This window comes from Pleurodeles waltl, chromosome 9, assembly GCF_031143425.1.
Source record: "Pleurodeles waltl isolate 20211129_DDA chromosome 9, aPleWal1.hap1.20221129, whole genome shotgun sequence".
Taxonomy (NCBI): Eukaryota; Metazoa; Chordata; class Amphibia; order Caudata; family Salamandridae; genus Pleurodeles; species Pleurodeles waltl.
Genome location: NC_090448.1, coordinates 336555176 through 336576434, shown reverse-complemented (window position 1 = coordinate 336576434; position 21259 = coordinate 336555176). Strand labels below are relative to the sequence as shown.

The 21259-nt window shown below is 46.0% G+C and overlaps 1 protein-coding gene across 1 annotated transcript in view; it reads left to right on the top strand.

Moving 5' to 3' along the window:
* Positions 1-21259, top strand: part of BSN (bassoon presynaptic cytomatrix protein) — a 984265-nt gene that overhangs the window by 856873 nt on the left and 106133 nt on the right. The window contains exons 6-7 of the mRNA XM_069206880.1: positions 8956-11185; positions 11583-12484. Coding sequence (XP_069062981.1) covers positions 8956-11185; positions 11583-12484 — 3132 coding nt within the window. The remainder of the gene's footprint in view (positions 1-8955; positions 11186-11582; positions 12485-21259) is intronic.

Genomic DNA, 21259 nt, shown 5'->3' with positions numbered 1-21259 from the left:
GGCGGATTTGCTGGGGTGCGACGGGTGCAGTTGCACCCGTCGCGATTTTCAGTGTCTGCCAAGCAGACACTGAAAACCTTAATGGGGCCCTGTTAGGGGGCCCCTGCACTGCCCATGCCAGTGGCATGGGCAGTGCAGGGGCCCCCAGGGGCCCCACGACACCCGTTCCCACCAGGCGGTGTAAACCGCGGGAAGGGGGTCGGAATCCCCATGGCGGCGCTGCTTGCAGCGCCGCCATGGAGGATTCCGTTGGCCAGGGGAAAACCGGCGGGAAACCGCCGGTTTCCCTTTTCTGACCGCGGCTTTATCGCCGCGGTCAGAATTGGCCAGGAAGCACCGCCAGCCTGTTGGCGGTGCTTCCGTGGTCGTTGGCCCTGGCGGTCAATGACTGCCAGGGTCAGAATGACCCCCTGAGTGTCAAAAGCCTGGGCCGAGCTGCAGTACTAATATTCTAAACAACATGCTTCAGCCGGGGTCTTCCACATCAGAACCCCTTCTCCCCTTAAATGAGAGACTGACTGACATCCTTTGGGGAACTTGGTCCAGACCCAGCACTGAGGCTCCTGTGAGTAGGACGATTGCCCGCCGCCATCGGCCTGCGCCAACAGACCCAAAATTCCTCACCCAACACCTCACGTGTGAGAGCCTTGTGATCCAGACTTCATCTTCTTCTTCCTCTTGCGCATTCCCTACCACCCACCCCGGATAAGGATTCAAAAAGATTGGATAATTTGGGTAAGAAAATGTTTTCTTCTGCCTGTCTAGTGCTGCGGTCATTAAACACTCCATGCCTTTTGGGCTGCTATTTCCATACTTTCTGGGATATGGTCACGCAGGTGCATGACTACAGTTTCGGAGGAGACCCAGACTGTCCTCTCCCAGGTGCTCACAAATGAGAGAGATGCAGCCAAGTTCATCATCCGCTATGGAATGGATACGACCGATTCTCTAGGCAGGTCGGTTGCATCGACAGCGGCACTAAGACGTCACGCCTGGCTGAGAACATCTGGCTTCTCGGGGGATGTCCAGCAAACGTTGATGGACATGCCCTTTGATGGCATATGTCACTTCGGAGACAAGGCTGACTCAGACCACGTATCGGAGGATCACATGTCCGTGAGGAAGTCAAAGGTATTTTGGCCAAAGGAGCTATAGAGAGGGTCCCTGCATCAGAAGTAGGTTGTGGTTGTTATTCCTGTTACTTTCTGATGCCAAAGAAGGACAAGGGTCTTCGTCCTATCTTAGATCTTCTGTGCCTCAATCTCTTCCTCAAAAAGGAGAAGTTCAAGATGCTGACATTGGCTCAGGTCTTATCTGCCCTGGACCTGGGAGACTGGATGGTGTCGTTGGACTTGCAGGACGCATACTTCCACATTCAATGTCTCGCCGGCCCACCGACCTTACCTAAGATTTGTGGTAGGCCATGAGCACTTTCAGTTGCCATGCTCCTCTTTGACCCTACCAGCGCCACTCGGGTGTTCACGAAGGTGATTGTAGTGGTTGCAACTCATCTGCGGTAGTTAGGGGTCCCAGTCTTCCCCCTACCTCAACGACTGGCTGTTGAAGGCGGATACGCCCCAGAAAGTCGTCTTGCACCTCTAGACTACAGCAAACCTCTTGCATTCGCTGGGGTTCACTCTAAACATGCCGAAGTCACACCTGACTCTTTCTCAGACACTCCCTTTCATAGGAGCTGTTCTGGACACAGTGCAGTTTCAGGCTTATCCTCCTGAAAAGCGAGTCCAGGACATTCAGGCTATGATACCAATGTTCCAGCCTCTGTTCTGGATTTCGGTGAGAATTACTCTGAGGCTGCTGGGCCTCATGGCCTCCCTCATCCTGCTAGTTCAAAAGGCCAAATGGCATATGCGGGCTCTGCAGTGGGACCTGAAGTTCCAGTGGGTGCAGCATCAGGGAAGACTCTCCGACAAAGTCCAGATTTTCAGTGGTGGCTAACGAATCAAGATTGGGTCGAGGGCCGATCCCTCTCCTTTCCCCAACCAGACCTCACAGTAGTGACAGATGCATCACTCCTGGGATGGTGCGGCCACATGGTAGAGGCAGAGATCAGAGGCCTCTGGTCTCCAGCGTAATCCGGGCTTCATATTAATCTATTGGAGCTCTGTGCGATTCGACTAGCATTGAAAGTATTTCTTCCCTCTCTCACTGTTCACGGACAACACCACCGCCATGTGGTACTGCAACAAACAGGGCGGAGTGGGGTTGTGGACTCTTTGTCAAGAGGCCCTTTGTCTCTGGACTTGGCTGGGACATCAAGATATTTCCCTGGTGGTTCAACATCTGGCGGATTCCTTGAACACCAGAGCAGACAAAATCAGCAGACGATGCATAGTCGATCACGGAGGTGACGCAAGGTCTCTTTCAGCAGTGGGGAGATCCTTGGTTAGATCTCTTTGCCTCCTCAGAGAACGTGCAATGTCAGCTGTTTGGCGCTTTGGAGTTTCCTTACCAACCCGCCCATCCTCCCTGCTCTGCAAACTGATTTCTAGGGGCAGGAACGTTCCTTAAAGGGCCCTATCTTTGGCACACCGCTATCAGTATTCTTCATTGCTCTGCGCTTCTGGCGTGTAAGGTTGTGAAAAGAAACTGACGTCAGTGCACCGGGGTGGTACCTATATACGACCGTGACGTCATCAAGGCAAACACAACGCCACCGATGCCCGCAGAGTCGACCGATGCCACCTGACGGCGCGCAGAGGTACTGATCGAAGAAAAAGTCTCCGGATCCAGTTTGACGCCTGGGGGAATTCTAAAGGTAAGGATCTGCAACTAGAATATGTCTCTACCAGATATATTGTTACCAAAGGTAAGTAACTTGTACACCGCAACAAATGCCGGAAGGCGTCTTGGTGCTAAGGTCTGGAAGACTGAGGAGCGGTCGTGCTACAGTGTGATAGAAAACAGCCAGGTTTTTAACTGCTTCCTAAAGATGCTCAAATCCGATTGTCCTCTAAGGTACCTGGGCAGTCTATTCCAAAGACGGGAAGAGGAATAGACAAAATTTCTATTTACCAAAGAAACTTTCTTCATCTCTGGGATAGTCGCCTGTTTAGCTGTTTTGGAACGCAAGTGTCTGGGATGTGTGAACGAAATGTTTTCTTTAAATAATTTTGGCCAGAGTCATGGTGTACTTTTTGAGCTGTACACAATGCTTACAAAGTAACTCTCTATTTCACTGGAAGCCAATGTAGCTACTCTATAGCCCTGGAAAACAATTGAAATGTTGGGATCTTCATAAGAAGCCTTGCTGCTGCATTTTGCAGCCTCTGCAATTTATTCAAAGAACCTTGTTGAATGCCCATATACAGGGCATTACAATAGTCGAGTCTGGACAACATTAAAGAGATTATAACAGTCTTCTGTAACTCAACCTGAATAAATTGTAAACATTTTCTTAAGGCTTTTCAGCAGGAAAAACAAGGTGAAACTAGTTTGTTGATTTGATCAGTAAATGAAAGCTGTGTATCAAAGATCACACCTAGATTCCTTACTTTGAGGACAGGTATGGAGAGAGTGCCGAGCTCTGGAGGCCACCATGTCAAATTCCAGAATGAGATGTCCTTCTCAAATAGTAAAACCTCTGTTTTTTCTGAGTTTAACTTTAAGCAGTGATTACTCATCCAGCTAAATATTGCACTCATGCACTTATTTAATCAATTTGCCACCTCTTTGACCTCATTTGTAATTGACACTACGTGCTGAGTGTCATCATTGTTACAGATGGTTGAAAAACCGTACAACTTGATCAACTTCGACGAGGGAGCCACATAAATATTAGAAAGCGATGGGCTAAGCGACTACCCCTGTCAGGACATCACATGGCAGAGAAGAATACCAGGAATCAAAATCCTCAAAGATAACCGATTGCTCTCTACCTGATATAATGCCTACAGTCATAATAAATCTCACTCAGTTAGGAAACTTTGGTAAGTGTTAATGCGGTCGGTTAGAAGTACTTGGGGCAACCAACTCCGACAGAGAGCTAGTCAAGGGCACCAGCAAGGTCCTCAAGAACAGTTACCTTCACAGGAGAAGCAGTCCTTCAAGAGTTCCAGGCACATTATTGGGCTTTCAATGGATTTCTATGGAGGGGTCCTGATTCTGAATGTTGAGGATGATCTAAGGATACTGTTGATGCGAAGTCGTGGGGGACTTCCTGCAGGGATTCCTCGGTCCATTAAGATGGGTAGGGGTTCCCGGTTGGGATTTCCTACAAAGCCCTCTCCGGTCTGGCCGAAGTCCATTCACCACTGGACTAACAGTCGCCCATTGACGTGGTCATGGGCCAATCTTTCCTGGGTTGATAACTTTCCTTCTGAGGGTCTCAGCAACTCTCCAACAGCACTCTCAGGCTCAACAAACTCGGGTGCAACTCTGTGCGTTGGGTCTTGGTCCTCGCTGCTGTACGGCAGCGGTGGCAGCGCCTTGAAGACTTTGGAATACCAACTTTTCCCTGAAGGCTTCTTCAACTGTTGTGTCCCTGTGCTGCGAACAGGAGGCCAGTCGGCTAGCCCTTGGATACTCGTGGCTTGACTGGGTTCTGGAGACAACTCCTTCTTTGAGCAGACCACAGCAGGCACCGTCTCCTTCTCTTCGCTAGTCTAGCAGGTGCAGTCTTTGAAGGTGTAGCCCCCTTTTGCTGGTCCCTCAGTGCAGCAGGGCAGTCCTTCTTAGGTCACTTTTCCAAGTCAGTTTTAATCTGAGACCTGGATGCTAGGCGTGCCCCCTTTATGCTCTGAAATAGACCTCAGAGCAGGATGCAGCTGATTGCCAATGAGCTAACAGGTTTCCTCCCATCTGGTGACCACTTCTTGTGGAGTGTGGCATCTGGCTTTCCCAGGATGCACCATTCTTCCCACTCCCAAGATGGCGAGACCCCTCTCCTGGTGTACTGACCTCACTAACCCACCCCCAGTATGTGGTTGCCTCACAGCTACACACCCCTGGGGAAACCGGTTTGGCAACTGGTTTCCCCTGTCTTCTCCCCTTGCAAACCTGTTTTCCTCAACAATGGGGCAGCCCCCCACCTGCCACACCCCACTCCCAACTCCCCAGGGTCCCACATCTGCTCTTCAAAGGCGGCTTCTCCTTTGAAGCCTTCCTTTTGGGGTTAACACTTAAGCGGCTTCCTGCAGCAGGGAGGTGATACCTCCCTGGCCTGCAATCCCTCGTTATTCTCCTTCCTGATAGTCATTGGCAGGCCTTTTCAGAAGGGCAGAAAGCTGTCTCTTGGAGCAGGCCCCATGTACTCCCAGAAGGCAGAGGAGTTTTAAAGGCAGCATCTTTGTTAAAGCTGCACGCTACAAAAAGTTAATACATTTTGACTTGTGTTACAAGACGGGCTTAATGTAACAAGCTGTTTGATACCTTCTAGTGCCCACTTTGGTTGCACTGTTCAGAAGTTAGTACAGCTGAGTGGTCACTGTGGAACCCTGCAGTCGCCAACTCAGCGACCAAGTCATTCCACAGTGTAACAGTAGTTTTGCGTGTTTTACTGTCAGGACATGTGCTGACTGTGTCATATGTTGCACTCTGCCTTTAGGGCTTGGTAGGCTTGCCAGAGGGGTGACTTCTACACATGTCCAGGAAAAGTGGTGGCATTGCTATTGCTTGCAATGGGAAAGTACGGATAAGCAGTGCATGGCTGCTCTACCACTCTGCAGTGGTAGACTGGGGGACTTGTTTCAGTTGGGAGAGACCTCTATGGTGTCACAATCTGTACTGCAAGCCCTATGTTACTCCTCTAATGTGCGTGTCCTGGGTACATTTCAATACTTGTACCATTTACCAAAAGAGAAAAAAGAGCATTGTTTGGATTTGTAGGATATTGGAGAGCATTCTTTCAGCATTTTTTTGTATTGATAACCAGTCTCTTCACAGACTTCCTCGTGAAAAACAAACCTAACCAGATAAAATGGGGTAATCAGGAAGAAAATACCTTCAAGGAATTCAAAGAAGTGTTGCCCTCTTTCCCAGTCCTATATTGTCAGATTTTCAGTTATCCTTTCTCTTACAAACCAGTGCGAAAGGGGAAGGTTTGGGAGCTATCTCCACCCAGGACTTTGAGAATGGAACTCATCCTTTCTTATTCCTTAGTTGGAATTAACTCATCAATAAACTATCGTAAGCCACTTTTGAAAGGGAACATCCTGCCATAAAGTGAGCCATAGCGATATTGTGATGCTACCTGTACCTTCATCATTGTGATAAATCATCCTGTCTTCCATCAGCTGTCTGTTAATAATGATACGATTCTTGAATACTCTGGTTGTATTTGTCCTTGCAAGCATTCATGTTTAAAGTAATTTATCAACCATGTTCTTAGTTCTTAATGCTGACTATCTGCACCTTCCAGATCAAGCTTCTGGCCCAAAGGGGCTTATGTAAGAGGTTGCTCTGGTGACCATAACGAGGAGAATAGCTTTATTCACTACACCTCAACCTCAGATACACTCGAGTAATGCTTGTTCCTACTTAAATGCATCCGCTAGTGTTCCATCCTAGAATAATCTAACTCATATGGACATTGAGGTGAAGATACACATCTGCCCAGGGGCACTGACAAACAATGGTTAGTTCCCAAGGGCGGGTGGGTGGAGGAAGTGCTGGGGACCAACTGCCTAGACTAAAGGAAGGAGGGCCAGAGAGACAGTGCTCTTGGTCAAAGAGAGCTGGACAAGCATACCAACCACCACAGCCATGTTTCCTTTGGCTCATGCTGGTGGAAGGGCATGGCCAGAAAGATCTAGGATTTCCCAGGGTACAGTCAGTGGTGAGTGGAAGGGTAAGAACATCCCTGGAAGATGGGAATAACAAATAGAGTGCAGAAGTGTGTGCCAAGAGAGGACCATCTCTTGGGGATCCTGCTATAAAAGCCTGAGAGTAGCTGAGAGGAGTGATTAAGCCATGTAGAGAGGGATGTGGGGTGAGCACTGCCTTCTCTCTTTTCCAGGTGAGTTAGGGACTTTGCCAGTTGGTGGTCTAGGTTGTAAAAAGGGATTGGGAAAAAGAGAAGGGGAGAAGTTTTGCTGAGGGTGATCACATAATGAGTGCTACCTTCTCATTTTCCCAGGTGAACCAACAGCAAGAGGCACCACCTTAGGAGGAGGGGAAATTCAGGTTTTCATGTCAGTTCAGTTAGGAGAAATAAGAGACTGATCCTTACTAGAAGTATGGAGGATATGAAGCAATATTCCCTAACAAACTTACAGAATAATGATGAATCAAAACCTATGGTTGTGTTTTCTATAAACTAAAGATAATTATTTCTTTTCTGTGATCCTCTACATTGGAATTAATATACAAACCAGTTGCTTAAGTGTGTCTATTTTCTCTTCTATTCATCTGAGATAGATGGCTAGAGAGATGGTGATGTTGTTAACCCTTAGTCAGTAGTTTGCTGGTAATCGTCCTCTTTCATAATTTTACATAAGTTATTGATGCTAGACTTGCTGGCTATTGGTAGCCCTTCTGGAATTTCTGCTGCAGAGTGAGACTGTCCTATGATGACGATTTGCATTTGTAATTTGGTGAGACAGCCCCAAAAATGAGTAAAGTGAGCATTAACTGGTAAATTAAACCTCATATTACGTATGCAGGACCTTCAGTTTCTAATATTCCATCAAAGCAATGATAATTTCCTGCCAAGAAAGAAAGGAAAGGGGCACTAAAGCCTTCTGAATACCCGGCAATAGTACATAAACACCTTTTTATATGAAAAAATATAACATCTCTTACACAACGGGGTGTGTGTGGGTGAAGGATAGACAGTAATACACATAGTACTGTTTTTGACCTAGTAGTTTTTTCATGTATAGCTACAGGGTGGCAGTTTCATGGTGGGAATCCGAAGGGAGGAGAATGTATTTATTTATGAATATCATTTTAGCTTGTGGAAAGTTTTACATATAGCTGATACCGTCCTCAGAGAATTTTGCATCGGGATTTGGAAATAGCAAGATATGTATGAGATTATTAAGGACTAAACATGGCTGTGAATGAAACGTACCAGATTTAAAATGTCTGAACTTGTCTGTAAAGCCAAGGTGTGCTGTACATTGACAGTAGTTAAAGCGTAGATCTCTCCAGTGCGGGGGGGGGAGTGGTCAATCCCTGAATTTATTCTGTAACAAGATGTTGCTTGAAGGCATGGTAGCCTAGTGATTCAGATGTTACAGCATCAAATCAGGGGTGAAGTCTCATGGTTCTCAGAAAGCCTTTGCAAGCAGGATGTATACAACGGGGTCAGTCTGGGAAAGCATCAGTAAATGGTTAACTAGATGGTCAGTTGTGTCCAGACACGTTCCATGAAGCCACCTTGAAGGAGACAGAAAAATCCTTAAATCTTGGTCAGACTGATTCTCATAGTTAATACTTTCCTTCAGGTTAACATCAGGCACAGAGTCAGAACTGAGGTGGACGTTTGCAAAACGGTTATACATAGTAGCCCACTTAGAAATGGATGACAGTACTCTCACCTACCGCTGCCCCTTTTTACAGGCCTAATGGAATTAAATTCTGGTCCTTTATTTAGGTATTTTATTAAAACACTAACGTGTCACCTTGAAGCTTTTTCAGAGGGCTCAGACACACAGAAATATAGAGGAAAGAGTCTGTATCATACTTAATTGAACTTTCTTTGGTTGTGATGGCTATTCCCAACCTGACATTATTTAGTTGCATCCCCTACAGCCACGACCTCAGTTGATAGATTGTCTAAACAGAGCTGTTATGAAATTATTTTTTAGATGCAGGGAGTTGTGTTCGCTACTCCAGGATGTTCTAGAGTAGTCCAATATTTTCCAAATGTTACAGTCTTAAAGTGTCTGTGTATTTTCATTATTTCTTAAAAACAAATCATTTTAGTTTTACTATTGTGGTCTCATGATAATTTGCATATCCTGTGTTAAAATATATACATATTGTGTTTTGCAGATATCAGCATTACAATCCAGTACATTGACTCGTAAAGTGAAGCGAACTCTGCCGAGCCCCCCTCCAGACGAAACTCATCTTCCTATTACCAGCCAGGCACAGTCACAGATGTATATGACTAGCTTATTGCAAAGGAGTACAGCAGCAAGTCAAGTTGCACAACTTCCAAAAGTAGGACTTTTGAAAAGTATTGATCGTGACCTGAAGATCGTAGAGCAGGAGTCCACAAAGCTCCGGAAGCAGCAAGCAGAGCTTGATGAGGAAGAGAAAGAGATTGATGCAAAGCTTAAATACTTAGAGCTGGGAATTACACAAAGAAAGGAGTCTTTAGTCAAGGATATAGGAGGAAGGCAAGATTTCTCCTACATGAGGTCCTTAGGAGAGAATAGGGATTATATGTCTGACAGTGAGCTGAACAATCTTCGTATTTCCTCTTATGAAACCAGTAATCTTCTTTCAAGACCTGGCACTACCCCACTTAGCCAGTTTTCAGATTTTTCAACCACACAACAGTACCCAACAACAACATCTTACACTCAGAGTTCTTACCAGCACCCAACAGGGCATGCTATCCTACATGGCTCATCTACATTTGAACATTCAAGATTACAACAATCCAATTATCCTGTTTCAAGCAATGGTATTTCTCAAAATGGTTTTCAGAGTAGGCAGATTTCCAACTATTCTTCACAAGGCGCATACCAAACGCAAACTATCACCCAAACACAAGGCTACCAGACTGAACTTGGGCTTCAAAACCATGTTGGTTTTCGGCCACCAAACCAGTATCAGGTTCAGACCACTTATTCCAACCAATCTTCCTCGCAGCCACCTCAAAATTCCCTGTTTCCTGCTCAAGCAGATCCACAGAAGCCTCGCCAGACAACATTAGCAGATCTAGAGCAAAAAATCCCCACTAATTATGAAGTAATTGGAAATCCCATTGTGGTAATCTCTTCAGCGGCTCCTGATGTTGCATACAATAATAGTACAGTCACAACTAGTTATGACCAGTACAAGCACACTGAAGTAAGGCCCTCTGAGAGAATTAATACAATGGATGGTTCATCTTCAGCTACCTACGGCTCAGATTCTCTGTACACAAACTTAGAACAAAATATTCCTCGTAACTACGTTGTGATTGAAGATATTAGTGAGCTAACCAAAGAAAACTCCAATTCGACTGAGAACCAGAAGTATGACCCTCACATTCACCCACAATCACATATACAGCCACAGAACATAAATGGTCGCCACAATAAAGAAAGGAATGGGACAGTTGAAAATGATGGTTCAGGCAGGACGTGTTACTCAAGGGCTGAAGAAGAATCTGAGGAAGATGTTTATGACCACCACACTTCTGACCATCGAGGGAAGAACAACTACCATAGGAACTCTGAAAACATTGGTAGGGTGTCAGGAACATCTAGCAGTTCATCCTACTATTATGGGGATAATGAATACAGGTCCTCTGGTCGGCCAGAAAAGCATGGGTCCAGCACTGGAGTTCAGAAACATTCATCCAAAAACCTGGCCCCTGCAGTTATATCATCCAAACGCAGCAAACATCGCAAGCAAGGTATGGAGCAGAAGATTTCAAAATTTTCTCCTATCGAAGAAGCCAAGGATGTAGAGTCTGATCTGGCTTCATATCCAGTAACTACTTCTGTTAGCAGTAGCAGCAATGTTGCAACCAGAGGAAGAAAGCTTCAGGATGAGATCACATATGGCCTAAAAAAGAATATCTATGTACAGCAAAAATACTATGGTTTATCTGGAAGGGATATGGTGGAGGAAGATGATAGGTCATACAACAGTGGAGGTAGATCCAGGTCTGCCTCTGGTTATGGGACAGATAAGCCCATAAGTCGTGAAGCAGTTAATAACAGAAGTAAATCCTATGAGAGAGATGGTGCTGATAGATATCAGAAGGCAAACTCGAAACCTTCTTCTCTTAGTATGAGTCAAAATAGAGGTCGTGCCCCTATTCGAAACCAGGCCTCTGAAGAAGAAAGCCCTGTTAGTCCTTTAGGAAAGTCAGTAGGCATGTCCCGATCTTCAGGTGGACCATTGCCTCAAGCCAATGCCGATAGCTGCCCCCCTTTCTGCTCCAGTCACTCATTACCCGATGTGCAAGAACATGTCAAAGAAGTGCCAAGGAATCACTCGTACAAGCAGGAAGAATGTTATCTCATGGATGATTCAAACTGTGTTGTTTCTGACAGTGAAGGTAAAGACTATCAGTGGTGATATCCATTACAGCATGCTTACAATTGTTATCCCAAAGTTAAACATTTTAAACCTTCATGTATAAAGACAACATTGCAACTTGTGTTTGCATGTCTTGTGCCTTTTCCCATTGTATTTTTTTTCATTTCTGTAGAGGGGTTTTGTGTTATCATAGTGCAGTGTTACTTTTCACTTGTGCACACTGTTCACTAATTGTAATCCTTTGTTTATTTTTGTTGGGGTGAAGGCACTTGAGTTGGGTCTGCGGTGCATCTGGAATTCCTTTTTTGCATGTGATACGTTGCTTGCATTTTTTCATTTTGTTGCATGGCTTCAGTCTGAGGTGCATTCACTCATCAGGCTTGAGAGATTGACTGTTATATTTTTGATTTCTGAAGCATATCATTTGGGTCAGGAGGAAACAGACTGGTTTGATAAACCAAGGGAAGCCCGTTCAGAGCGATCAAGGTACTACAGTGGCCACTCCTCTACATCACAGAAGAAAACTCCAGTTAAGCATACATATCATGATTACGATGAACCTCCAGATGAAGACTTGTGGCAGCATGATGACTATTCTCAATCTCGCCACTCCTCTTCTAAAGAGCAAAGACATCATGGAGAGCCAGGAAGACATTATTCTTCATCCTCCTCATCACGGCACAGTAATGAAGAATCAGCTAGGAGGTCATCAAAGCAACACCCAAGAGAACAGAGTCGACACGAATCCCGCCCACATTCACAGCCATCATCTCAGAAGAAACCTCAACAGCCACCCTATTCAAACACAGACTACTCCCAGTCATCCCGACAGTCATCAAGTTACCACCATACATCAGACCCCCAAAAAACTCAAAGGCAGACCCCACCGCCCCAGCAGCAAAAACCTGAGACCCAACAAATGACAAGACAGCAACAGCAAGGTCAACAGCAGTCCCCAAGACAGCAGCAACCCCACCAACAACCTTCAAGGCAGCAGCAATCAGGGTCTACACAGCCAAATTCTCAGCAGCAAGTCCCCCTTCAACAAGGTTCCCATCAACAGACGTCTAATACACAGGTGTCCAATCAACAGGGCCCCCAACAACAACCTTCACAACAGCAAGCAAACCAACAGCAAGGTCCTCATCAACAACAACAATCTCGGCAGCAGCAGCAGCAGCAACCACCACTGCAGCATTCTCAGCAAGGAGTTGGAGGGCAACAGTTAACAAGAACACAGCAACAACAGCCTGCACAGCCTCAGCAAGCAGGCAAACAACCCATGCAGCCACAGTTAGCTTCTCTCCAAACCGGAGCAGTAAGTACATTTTAATTAAAAAATGGCAATAATAATATTAATAGTAGTAGTAGTAATAATTCATTTCCTTTAGACTAACAGTCAATGATGCAGTAGTCAGTCCTTCAATTGTTAAGATTCTTTGCTAATCTTTTCTGTCAATTTATATTCTCTTTAGTTGGTTTAACTGATAACTCACATGTGACATTAAAATAAAGCAATTTGCACTGTTGTAACCGATTGAAAGATTGTCCTTTGCAGGATGTACTGACCCTCACCTACCAAGGTGGCATACTTCTTTATCGTGTCATTCTCCACATTCCTGGGGCTGTGCAGTACTCAATGGGCTTCATAAGGCGTGTTTTTTATGGAGATATTATGTGCAATGATTGAAAGACAACCATTTGCTTTTTGGTTACCCTTTAACTTTGTTTGGAGTTTGTGTTTTTTGAAGTGGGTGAGGATGGAGTGATTTTAAAATTACCTATGGAGAGACTTAGGGGGTCATTACGAACCCCGGTGGTTCAGCCTGCCATGCCGGCGGTGGCTGACAAGCCCACCACCGGCATGGTGGGCTGAACTTCCATATAATAAACAGCTTGAGGGCCGCCATAGGCGCCTGTCCTCCACCGCCAGGCTGCCTCCGACAGGCAGCCTGATGGTGGAAGGCATCATTATCCGACAGGGCAGCGCTGCTGCCCTTCGGATAATCAAATCAAATCAAATCAAATCATTATCATTTATAAAACGCGCTACTCACCTGGGCGGGTCTCAAGGCGCTAGGGGAAAGGGGGGGGTTACTGCTGCTCGAAAAGCCAGGTTTTTAGGAGTCTCCGGAAAGCGGAGTGGTCCTGGGTGGTCCTGAGGCTGGTGGGGAGGGAGTTCCAGGTCTTGGCTGCCAGGAAGGAGAAAGACCTCCCACCCGCCGTGGAGTGGCGGATGCGAGGGACGGCAGCGAGCGCGAGGCCAGAGGAACAGAGGTGGCGGGTGGGGACGTAGAAGCTGAGGCGTCGGTTGAGGTATTCCGGTCCCTTGTTGTGGAGGGCTTTGTGTGCGTGGGTGAGAAGTCGATAGGTGATCCTTTTGCTGACTGGGAGCCAATGCAGGTGTCTCAGGTGTGCGGAGATGTGGCTGTTGCGGGGTACGTCGAGGATGAGGCGGGCCGAGGCGTTTTTAATGCGTTGCAGGCGATTTTGGAGTTTGGTGGTGGTCCCAGGGTAGAGGGTGTTGCCGTAGTCCAGGCGGCTCGTGACGAGGGCGTGGGTCACGGTTTTTCTAGTGTCGGCGGGGATCCAGCGGAAGATCTTGCGGAGCATGTGGAGGGTGAGGAAGCAGGCGGAGGACACAGCGTTGACTTGCTTGGTCATGGTGAAAAGGGGGTCCAAGATGAAGCCGAGGTTGCGGGCGTGGTCTGTGGGGGTCGTTGCAGTGCCGAGGGCCGTGGGCCACCAGGAGTCGTCCCAGGCGGGCGGGGTGTTGCCGAGGATGAGGACTTCCGTTTTGTCAGAGTTCAGCTTTAGGCGGCTGAGCCTCATCCAATCTGTGACGTCCTTCATACCCTCTTGTAGGTTGGTCTTGGCGCTGGCGGGGTCCTTGGTGAGGGAGAGTATAAGTTGGGTGTCGTCGGCGTAGGAGGTGATGATGATGTCGTGCTTGCGTACGATGTTGGCGAGGGGCCTCATGTAGACATTGAAGAGTGTCGGGCTGAGCGATGAGCCTTGAGGTACGCCGCAGATGATCTCGGTGGGGTCTGAGCGAAACGGTTGGGAGGTAAACTCTTTGGGAGCGGTTTGAGAGGAAGGAGGCGATCCAGTCCAGGGCCTGGCCTTGGATCCCGGTGGAGCGGAGGCGGGTGATTAGGGTGCGGTGACAGACGGTGTCGAAGGCCGCCGAGAGGTCGAGGAGGATGAGGGCGACTGTTTCACCGTTGTCCATCAGGGTTCTGATGTCGTCTGTGACTGAGATAAGGGCGGTTTCCATGCTGTGGTTGGTTCGGAATCCGGTTTGTGAAGGGTCGAGCAGGTTGTTGTTTTTTCAGGAAGGTGGTCAGTTGTTTGTTGACGGTCTTCTCTATTACCTTGGCAGGGAAAGGCAGGAGAGAGATGGGGCGGAAGGGGATAGTAAGGATAATGATCCTTACTGCCCCCAGTTGAACCCGCCAGGGGAAAGGCTGGCAGAAGGGGTTCCTGGGGGCCCCCTGGGGGCCCCTGCACTGCCCATGCACTTGGCATGGGCAGGGCATGGGCCCCTGTGCAGTGCCCCATCGTGCAGGTCACTGCCCGATTTACAGGCAGTGATCTGCGCGATGGGTGCAGCTGCACCCGCCGCACAGAGGCATTGACGGCGGCTCCATATGGAGCCACTGGCAATGTCCCGGCCAGGCATTCTGCTGGGCCGTCGGCAGAAATAATGTTTCCGCCGGCCGGCCCAGCAAAATGTTTATTATGCGGCCTGCGGGATCCTAGTGGGGCTGGCTCTTAGTAGAATGAACGCCGGCCTGAACACGGCAGTGAAAACCACTGTGTTCATAATGAGGGCCTTGGTGATTTTTATTCATTATTTACACTATCCAGGGTAAAGTTAAAAGAAGAATAGGGCTATGGGATATCATTATCCCATAAAAGTCCACATTTATTTGGTGATGGTCGACATGTTTCTTGCTTTTTGGTTTCTATGTGTCAGTGGCAGTGCCATTGTGTGGTTTCTATGTGTCAGTGGCATTCATTGGACCTACACAGTGTACCCTAATCTAACTTTTACTGGCCCTCTGGTCTATTTAGTATTCTGTAATCGGTCCCATATTCATCCATGTAGATGCGTATATCAAATTTATGTAAGGATCACATCGGACCCTACATATTTCAATAGTTTCATTGGTTTTTACTCAGAGTAGGTCAGGGCCTAAGGTGGTCCAAGATATCTGTTTTAACATGCATTAAACATAAACCAACATAAACCAACAAAACTAAGGGTCACAAGAAAAGTCCACAACACAGTATGAGTGTCACTATGTTTGTGGTAATTGAGCAGTTTGCTGAAATGCAACAGGATGTACTTGATCATATCATTCCTGCCAATGGCGCTGACTGTTGCTCTATGCTCATCTGCATTTAAACAGGAATCATGTCTCAGACTCTTTCCTTCTCTGTTCATCCAAGCCCAAGATATGCTATCCATGGCTATCCATGGCTCCCACATTTGCCAAAACTTATGCGGACAGTCGCTGCTTTCATGTACTACTCTTTCCGTATCTACACATTGGCCTATGCATCTGGGTAGGACATTTCACATTACCCCATTCACTTGATATGTCATTCTTGCATACATTGATCCCAAGAGAACAGTCAGCTTTCTTTAATCAGTTAATTGTCATTCAAAATACCTAGAACCATGTACAGCAGTGTGAGTAGAACCTCCACTTTGAACACCGTGAACTGCTTATCTTGGAGCTTTACCACACACTTAAACTTCTACATGGCTCCGCTCATGTCCATTGTCAGAAGCCATGGACTGAACAACGTCTCCTATGCCAACAACATCCAGCTAATCATCTCACTGACTTAAAACCCTACAACTGCCAAGAAGAACTTCCACAACGAGATGGAAGCTGTCACCGCCTGGATGAAGGAGAGCTGCCTCAAGCTCAACTCAGACAAGACCGAGATCCTCATCCTGGGACCCTCCACATTCGCCTGGGTCGATTCCTGGTGGCCTGCAACACTGGGCACCCCTCCCCCCACCCCAAAGAACCACGCATGCAACCTCAGCTTCATCCTGGACTCACCTCTCGCAGTGACCCAGCAGATCAACTCTGTCACATCTTTCTGTTTCCACACACTCTGACGTCTCCGGATAATCTGCAAATGGATCCCAAACGGCTGCTGCAAGACCGTAACTCACCCCCCAGTCACCAGCAGGCTTGACTATGACAATGCCCTCTATGCAGGCACCACCCAGAAGAATATGAAGAAACTACAGACTCATCCTGAACATCCCCACCACAAACACATTACCAAACACTTGAAAGACCTCCACTGGCTCCCCGTTGAGAAAAGGATCAACTTCAAACTCCTCATCCACGCATACAAGGCTCTCCACAACTTAAAACCTACCTACCTTAACCATCGCATAATCTTCTACTCCAGGGCCAGACCTCTCCGCTCCACTCAAGAGGCACTGGGCACCGTACCCCGCATACGGAATTCCTCAGCTGGAGGAAGATCCTTCGCCCACCTCAAACTGAAGACCTGGAACTCCTTGCCTCTTCACCTCAGGCACTCACCATCGTTACCTCAATTCATGAAGGACCTTGAGACCTGGCTATCAGTCTGTATCACAGAAGACCTAACCCCCACAGCGTCTTGAGACCCTTAGTGGTGAGTAGTTGCCTTTTGGAAGAACTGATTGATTGATTTCAGAAACTACGCAGGGTTGTTTTGAGGACGTATGTGAAAGGCGACTGGTGTACCCAGAAGGAGTGGCAACATCCTCCAATGTATCATATCTGCCTGAAGGCCTGCCAATGTGTTGTCAGGTTACATTTAAAAAAAAAATCCCCAGCTCACATCTATCCTCATGTACATTAACCCAATTTGACTCATACTGACACATCTCTGGGCCAATTGATCCTTTTCCCAACTATAAAATTGGTTTGGAACAGTTGGCCTGAGTATTCCCCATAGTCAATAAAACCGTGCCATTGCCCAGGAATTACATGCACTGGTATTTTCACATACAAGAGGGTTTTGTCCACGAAGAGTAAGATTCTGCCCTCATCTCCTCCCTCCATTCTGAACCTGTGTATTTCAAAAGAAATTCTAACCCAGCAGGACAGCAAATTAAACATTGTGGTGAGCAGGAGTAGAGAAAAGAATATCCCTGATACGTACCTTTTGTCAGCTGAAATGTTGAGCAAAGGGTACCATCAACCCTAAATGGTGCTATGGATTTTGTATAAAGTAGTTTCACCCAGTAACAAAATTCAGGGTCGACCTCTGAGCGTTCAAATACTTGGAAAAGGAACTGACATTCATCCGAGCTGAAAAACCTGCTTGGCGTTAAGCGGGCAAATAATTATTTGGTTATCTTCCAGTACTTTGTGCAGCCAGTAGTGGAGCCGATGTACTCGGACAGGAAGCAAATAAACCTATGTACTCATAGGTCAATTCTCAAATTATTGATTAGTAGAGGGTCACAATTTGACCTACTTCACGAATATTATTGAACTAGGTCACAAATTGCAACTCACTACAAATGCAGCCATCTCAGTGGTCAACAGACCACCATGTCTGTGATTGCTTTTTAATAAAGCGATCTTTTTTTATGTAGCATGTTTCCCTTAAAATAAACAGGACTGAGTTTATCTTTTTATTCCAAAACATTTTGTTGATGTTTACTGTAATACAAAAACATTCCATCACCAAATGACAATGCATAATAGTTTCCAGCACTTGGAATTAAACAAAGCAGATACAATATGAACAGTGGCTTTTAAGGATAAGGTGCAGTGATATGAACACGCCATGGATTGTGTAGTGACCCTAAGTTCAAGCTGTGTTGCACTAGAGAATATAGGCAAACAGTCATTAAACAACCAAGTATCATCCGGAAAAAAACAATAAAAAGACAACAAGAACATAGGGAAGGGGAAGAATAGAGAAGAGGGTGGAAAAAGAAAGAAACAGGAAATAATAGAAAAGGAGAGCAAGATGTCTTGAAAATAAAGGAGTCCAGGGTTTTCCAAATGTGTTGAGAGATAATGTGATTCCTTTCTGATTGTGATTAGGTTACATGTGTACTTCTGAGGTATGTGACCCACACTTAATAGGTGTGATAGGAGACATTGTTAGTGTCTTTCCAGTCTAAAAGAATACCTTTAAGTGCAAGGAAGGAGAGGTCCAGGTCTGAACGCACCAGTGGCGTCATTGATTCATACGGATCGTGTATGATGGTTGAGAAGTCTAGTGAGATAGTTGTATTAAAAATGTTGCTTATTTGATTTGAGCTGAGATTTAGTTCCAGTAAGAGTTAAGCAGCGTACATGAAAAGAATGTGTGTTCTGAATCGCTCTGCACTGTTTTACATGACCAGCAAGTGGTGGAGTCTCTCAGTTTTAATTTAAAAAGTCTACTTGGGGTGAGGTAAAGGAAATGTGCAGCAAACAAAATTGTTTGTAATAGTGATGGCATGAGTTTACCTTGAAATAGGTGAGAGCAGATTGCCCCCAAGAATCCTCTGAGTTTGGTGCTTTAACTTTATCAGTGAAGTGGGTAGACCATTTGCTACACAAAATAGAATTGGAATAATAAGATACAATGCTGATCAGTTTCTAGTTCTCCAGTAATGAATCTTTTTCATAGATTCACATGCTTGAATCTTCCAGGTCGTTGAGACGGGAGGCCTGTGGTAATTGTAACTAGTAGTAAAAACTCTGTTACCTTAGACTATACGTACATATCCCTCTGGATTGTGTATCAACCCACATCATTTTGAGCACAACCAAAGTTCAACCAATCAGAAATAGGCTTCAGTCGCATTCCTCCTGTCCATTGGCACTACACTGCATATTTCTTACCGCACATCGTATGAGAAGGAGTCTCCCTGAGCTCTGTTCAGTTATCTCTTCAGAATTTGACTTTGTCACATCTATGACCTCCAGGTGAACTTTTTTTCTAATAGAGGAGTATACTGGCTACTCTGACAGTTTTTTTCTCACCGTGTCAGAAGGTTCAAAGAAAGGTTTGTTTCGTCCATGTAAGACCTGCGGGAAAATTAGGTTATTCTCTGAAGATCGTCAGAATAAGTACCTGTACTGCCTGTGCCCGCATCACAAATCCATGGACTGCAAATACTGCAGGACATTTTCTGCAAAAACTCTCAAAGTCACACAGGCAAGACTATTATTATGGCTTCAAAAAACAAAAGCGTCTGAAACTCCAGTCTTTGGAGATGAAGGGTTCTCTTCTAAGGTAATAAGGACAATGTAGAGGGAAAGACCTAGAAAGCTCCTCAGTGAACTGCCTAAAAAGATTCATAAAATGACAGTTAAGAAGAAGCCAGAACTGGAAAAGCTATCTTCCCCTGCACCTCAAGGCTTAACAAAACAAAAGGCATCACTATCAGAGCCATCAAAGCCTTTTGAAAGAACATTGGCCTTTGCTGACACCAGGAAGCCAGCCTCAGAAAAATAAGGGAAGTCGCTGGTTAAACCGTCGACGGCAAAGATGGCTTCAACGACATCTACCGTGTGTATGGATATGGCGATTGTAAGACCTGTGTCGACGATGTCATAGTTGCCTGCAAGACTGTTAATGTCACTCTCCTCGTCAGGGCAGAACAATTGCTGCACCATCTATTGCACCGTCAACGGATGCGTAGTGGGTGCCGCCGTCAATTTCAGTTTCAACAACAACAGTGAAGAGATGGCCGTTGAAGCCAAAAGCATTATTCTCGACTACTACTTGGTCAGCGGACACATCAATGGTCACTAGTGCCCCCAGCCATACAGCCAGAAATAACTTCTCCTAGCAAGGTTTAACCTGTGCCACCAGTTTGTCTTCTAGAAAGGAGAGGATTGGATGAAGAGGATGATGAAGGGTCTTTTGGAGATGCCACAAGTCCATCACAAATACATGTAAAATGCCAAGATGAATCTGAATATTCACAATGTGATTTTTCACTTAAAGACAGACTGCAAGGTGAGTAGAAAACAAATGAGAAATTCCTTTAGTTTGTTCCTAATGAGGAATTTCTCTATGAACAACCACCACAAAAACCTATAATGCAAGGCCCAGGAGCCCTAGTGACAGATCTCTGTCTAATATTGTAGGGCTATTATAAAAGCTTTCCTGAAAAGGAAGTCACACCTTCAAAACAAGTTAAAGTTGGGGTGCCACAAGCAGAAATGTTGTCACAACAGGCAACCCGGCTAGTGCACGGTAAAGACATCTTGCAACCAAGCTATATACTATCACCATTCATGATGACTAGGTTGATCATGGAGATGACAAAGATGAACCTGAAGTGGGCGTGATAAGACAAGATCAACCAACTACCACAGGTAGTGAATAGGATGATTACTTGACCCCTATATCGGTTCCACCAACACCTCCTGTGGCCAGCTCGTCGCCAGATGATATAGGGGGATTTCATTCCGTTCTAAAGAGGCGGCCTGATTTAGATTTCAGTGGGGGGGTTACTCCATTACAACAGTGACAGATATCCCACCCACCACAATCTAAATCCCATAGGAAACAATGGGATTTAGATTTCAGCAGACGGGATAGCCGTCACCATTGTGACGGAATAACCCCTCAGTCGAAATCTATACAAAGCCCAGAGTCTCTGTGAGCTAACAGAATGTTTTTGTAAGTTTTTAAAGAGCCAAATAAAAGAATTGGTAAGATCCATACTAATTGTCAACTACATTTGGGGTGAGGGACCTAAGGTCACGAAGAACCATGTTACATTAGCAGTAATACTGAGACTTGATCAAAAATACAAGGGTCCTGTAAATTCTACAGCCTGCCTTATTGGTCACCCGGAACCCAATTCATATGCAGGCAGCACAAACTGTCACGGTCTGCATGTCTCTTACCACCGTAGGCTGAAGAACTTGAAGGCACACCCGGTCTTTTACTGATTCTGGACTGGCCAAGATAGGGGCAACCCTTTCTAGTAGCCATGGTGCTGCTGACTGAAAAAGATGCCAAGGCAGATCGTACCCTCCAGAAGGAGTCCCAGAGGAAAAACACAAAAAAATTGGGGAAAACCTCTACCACAGAAAATCCTGAAAAA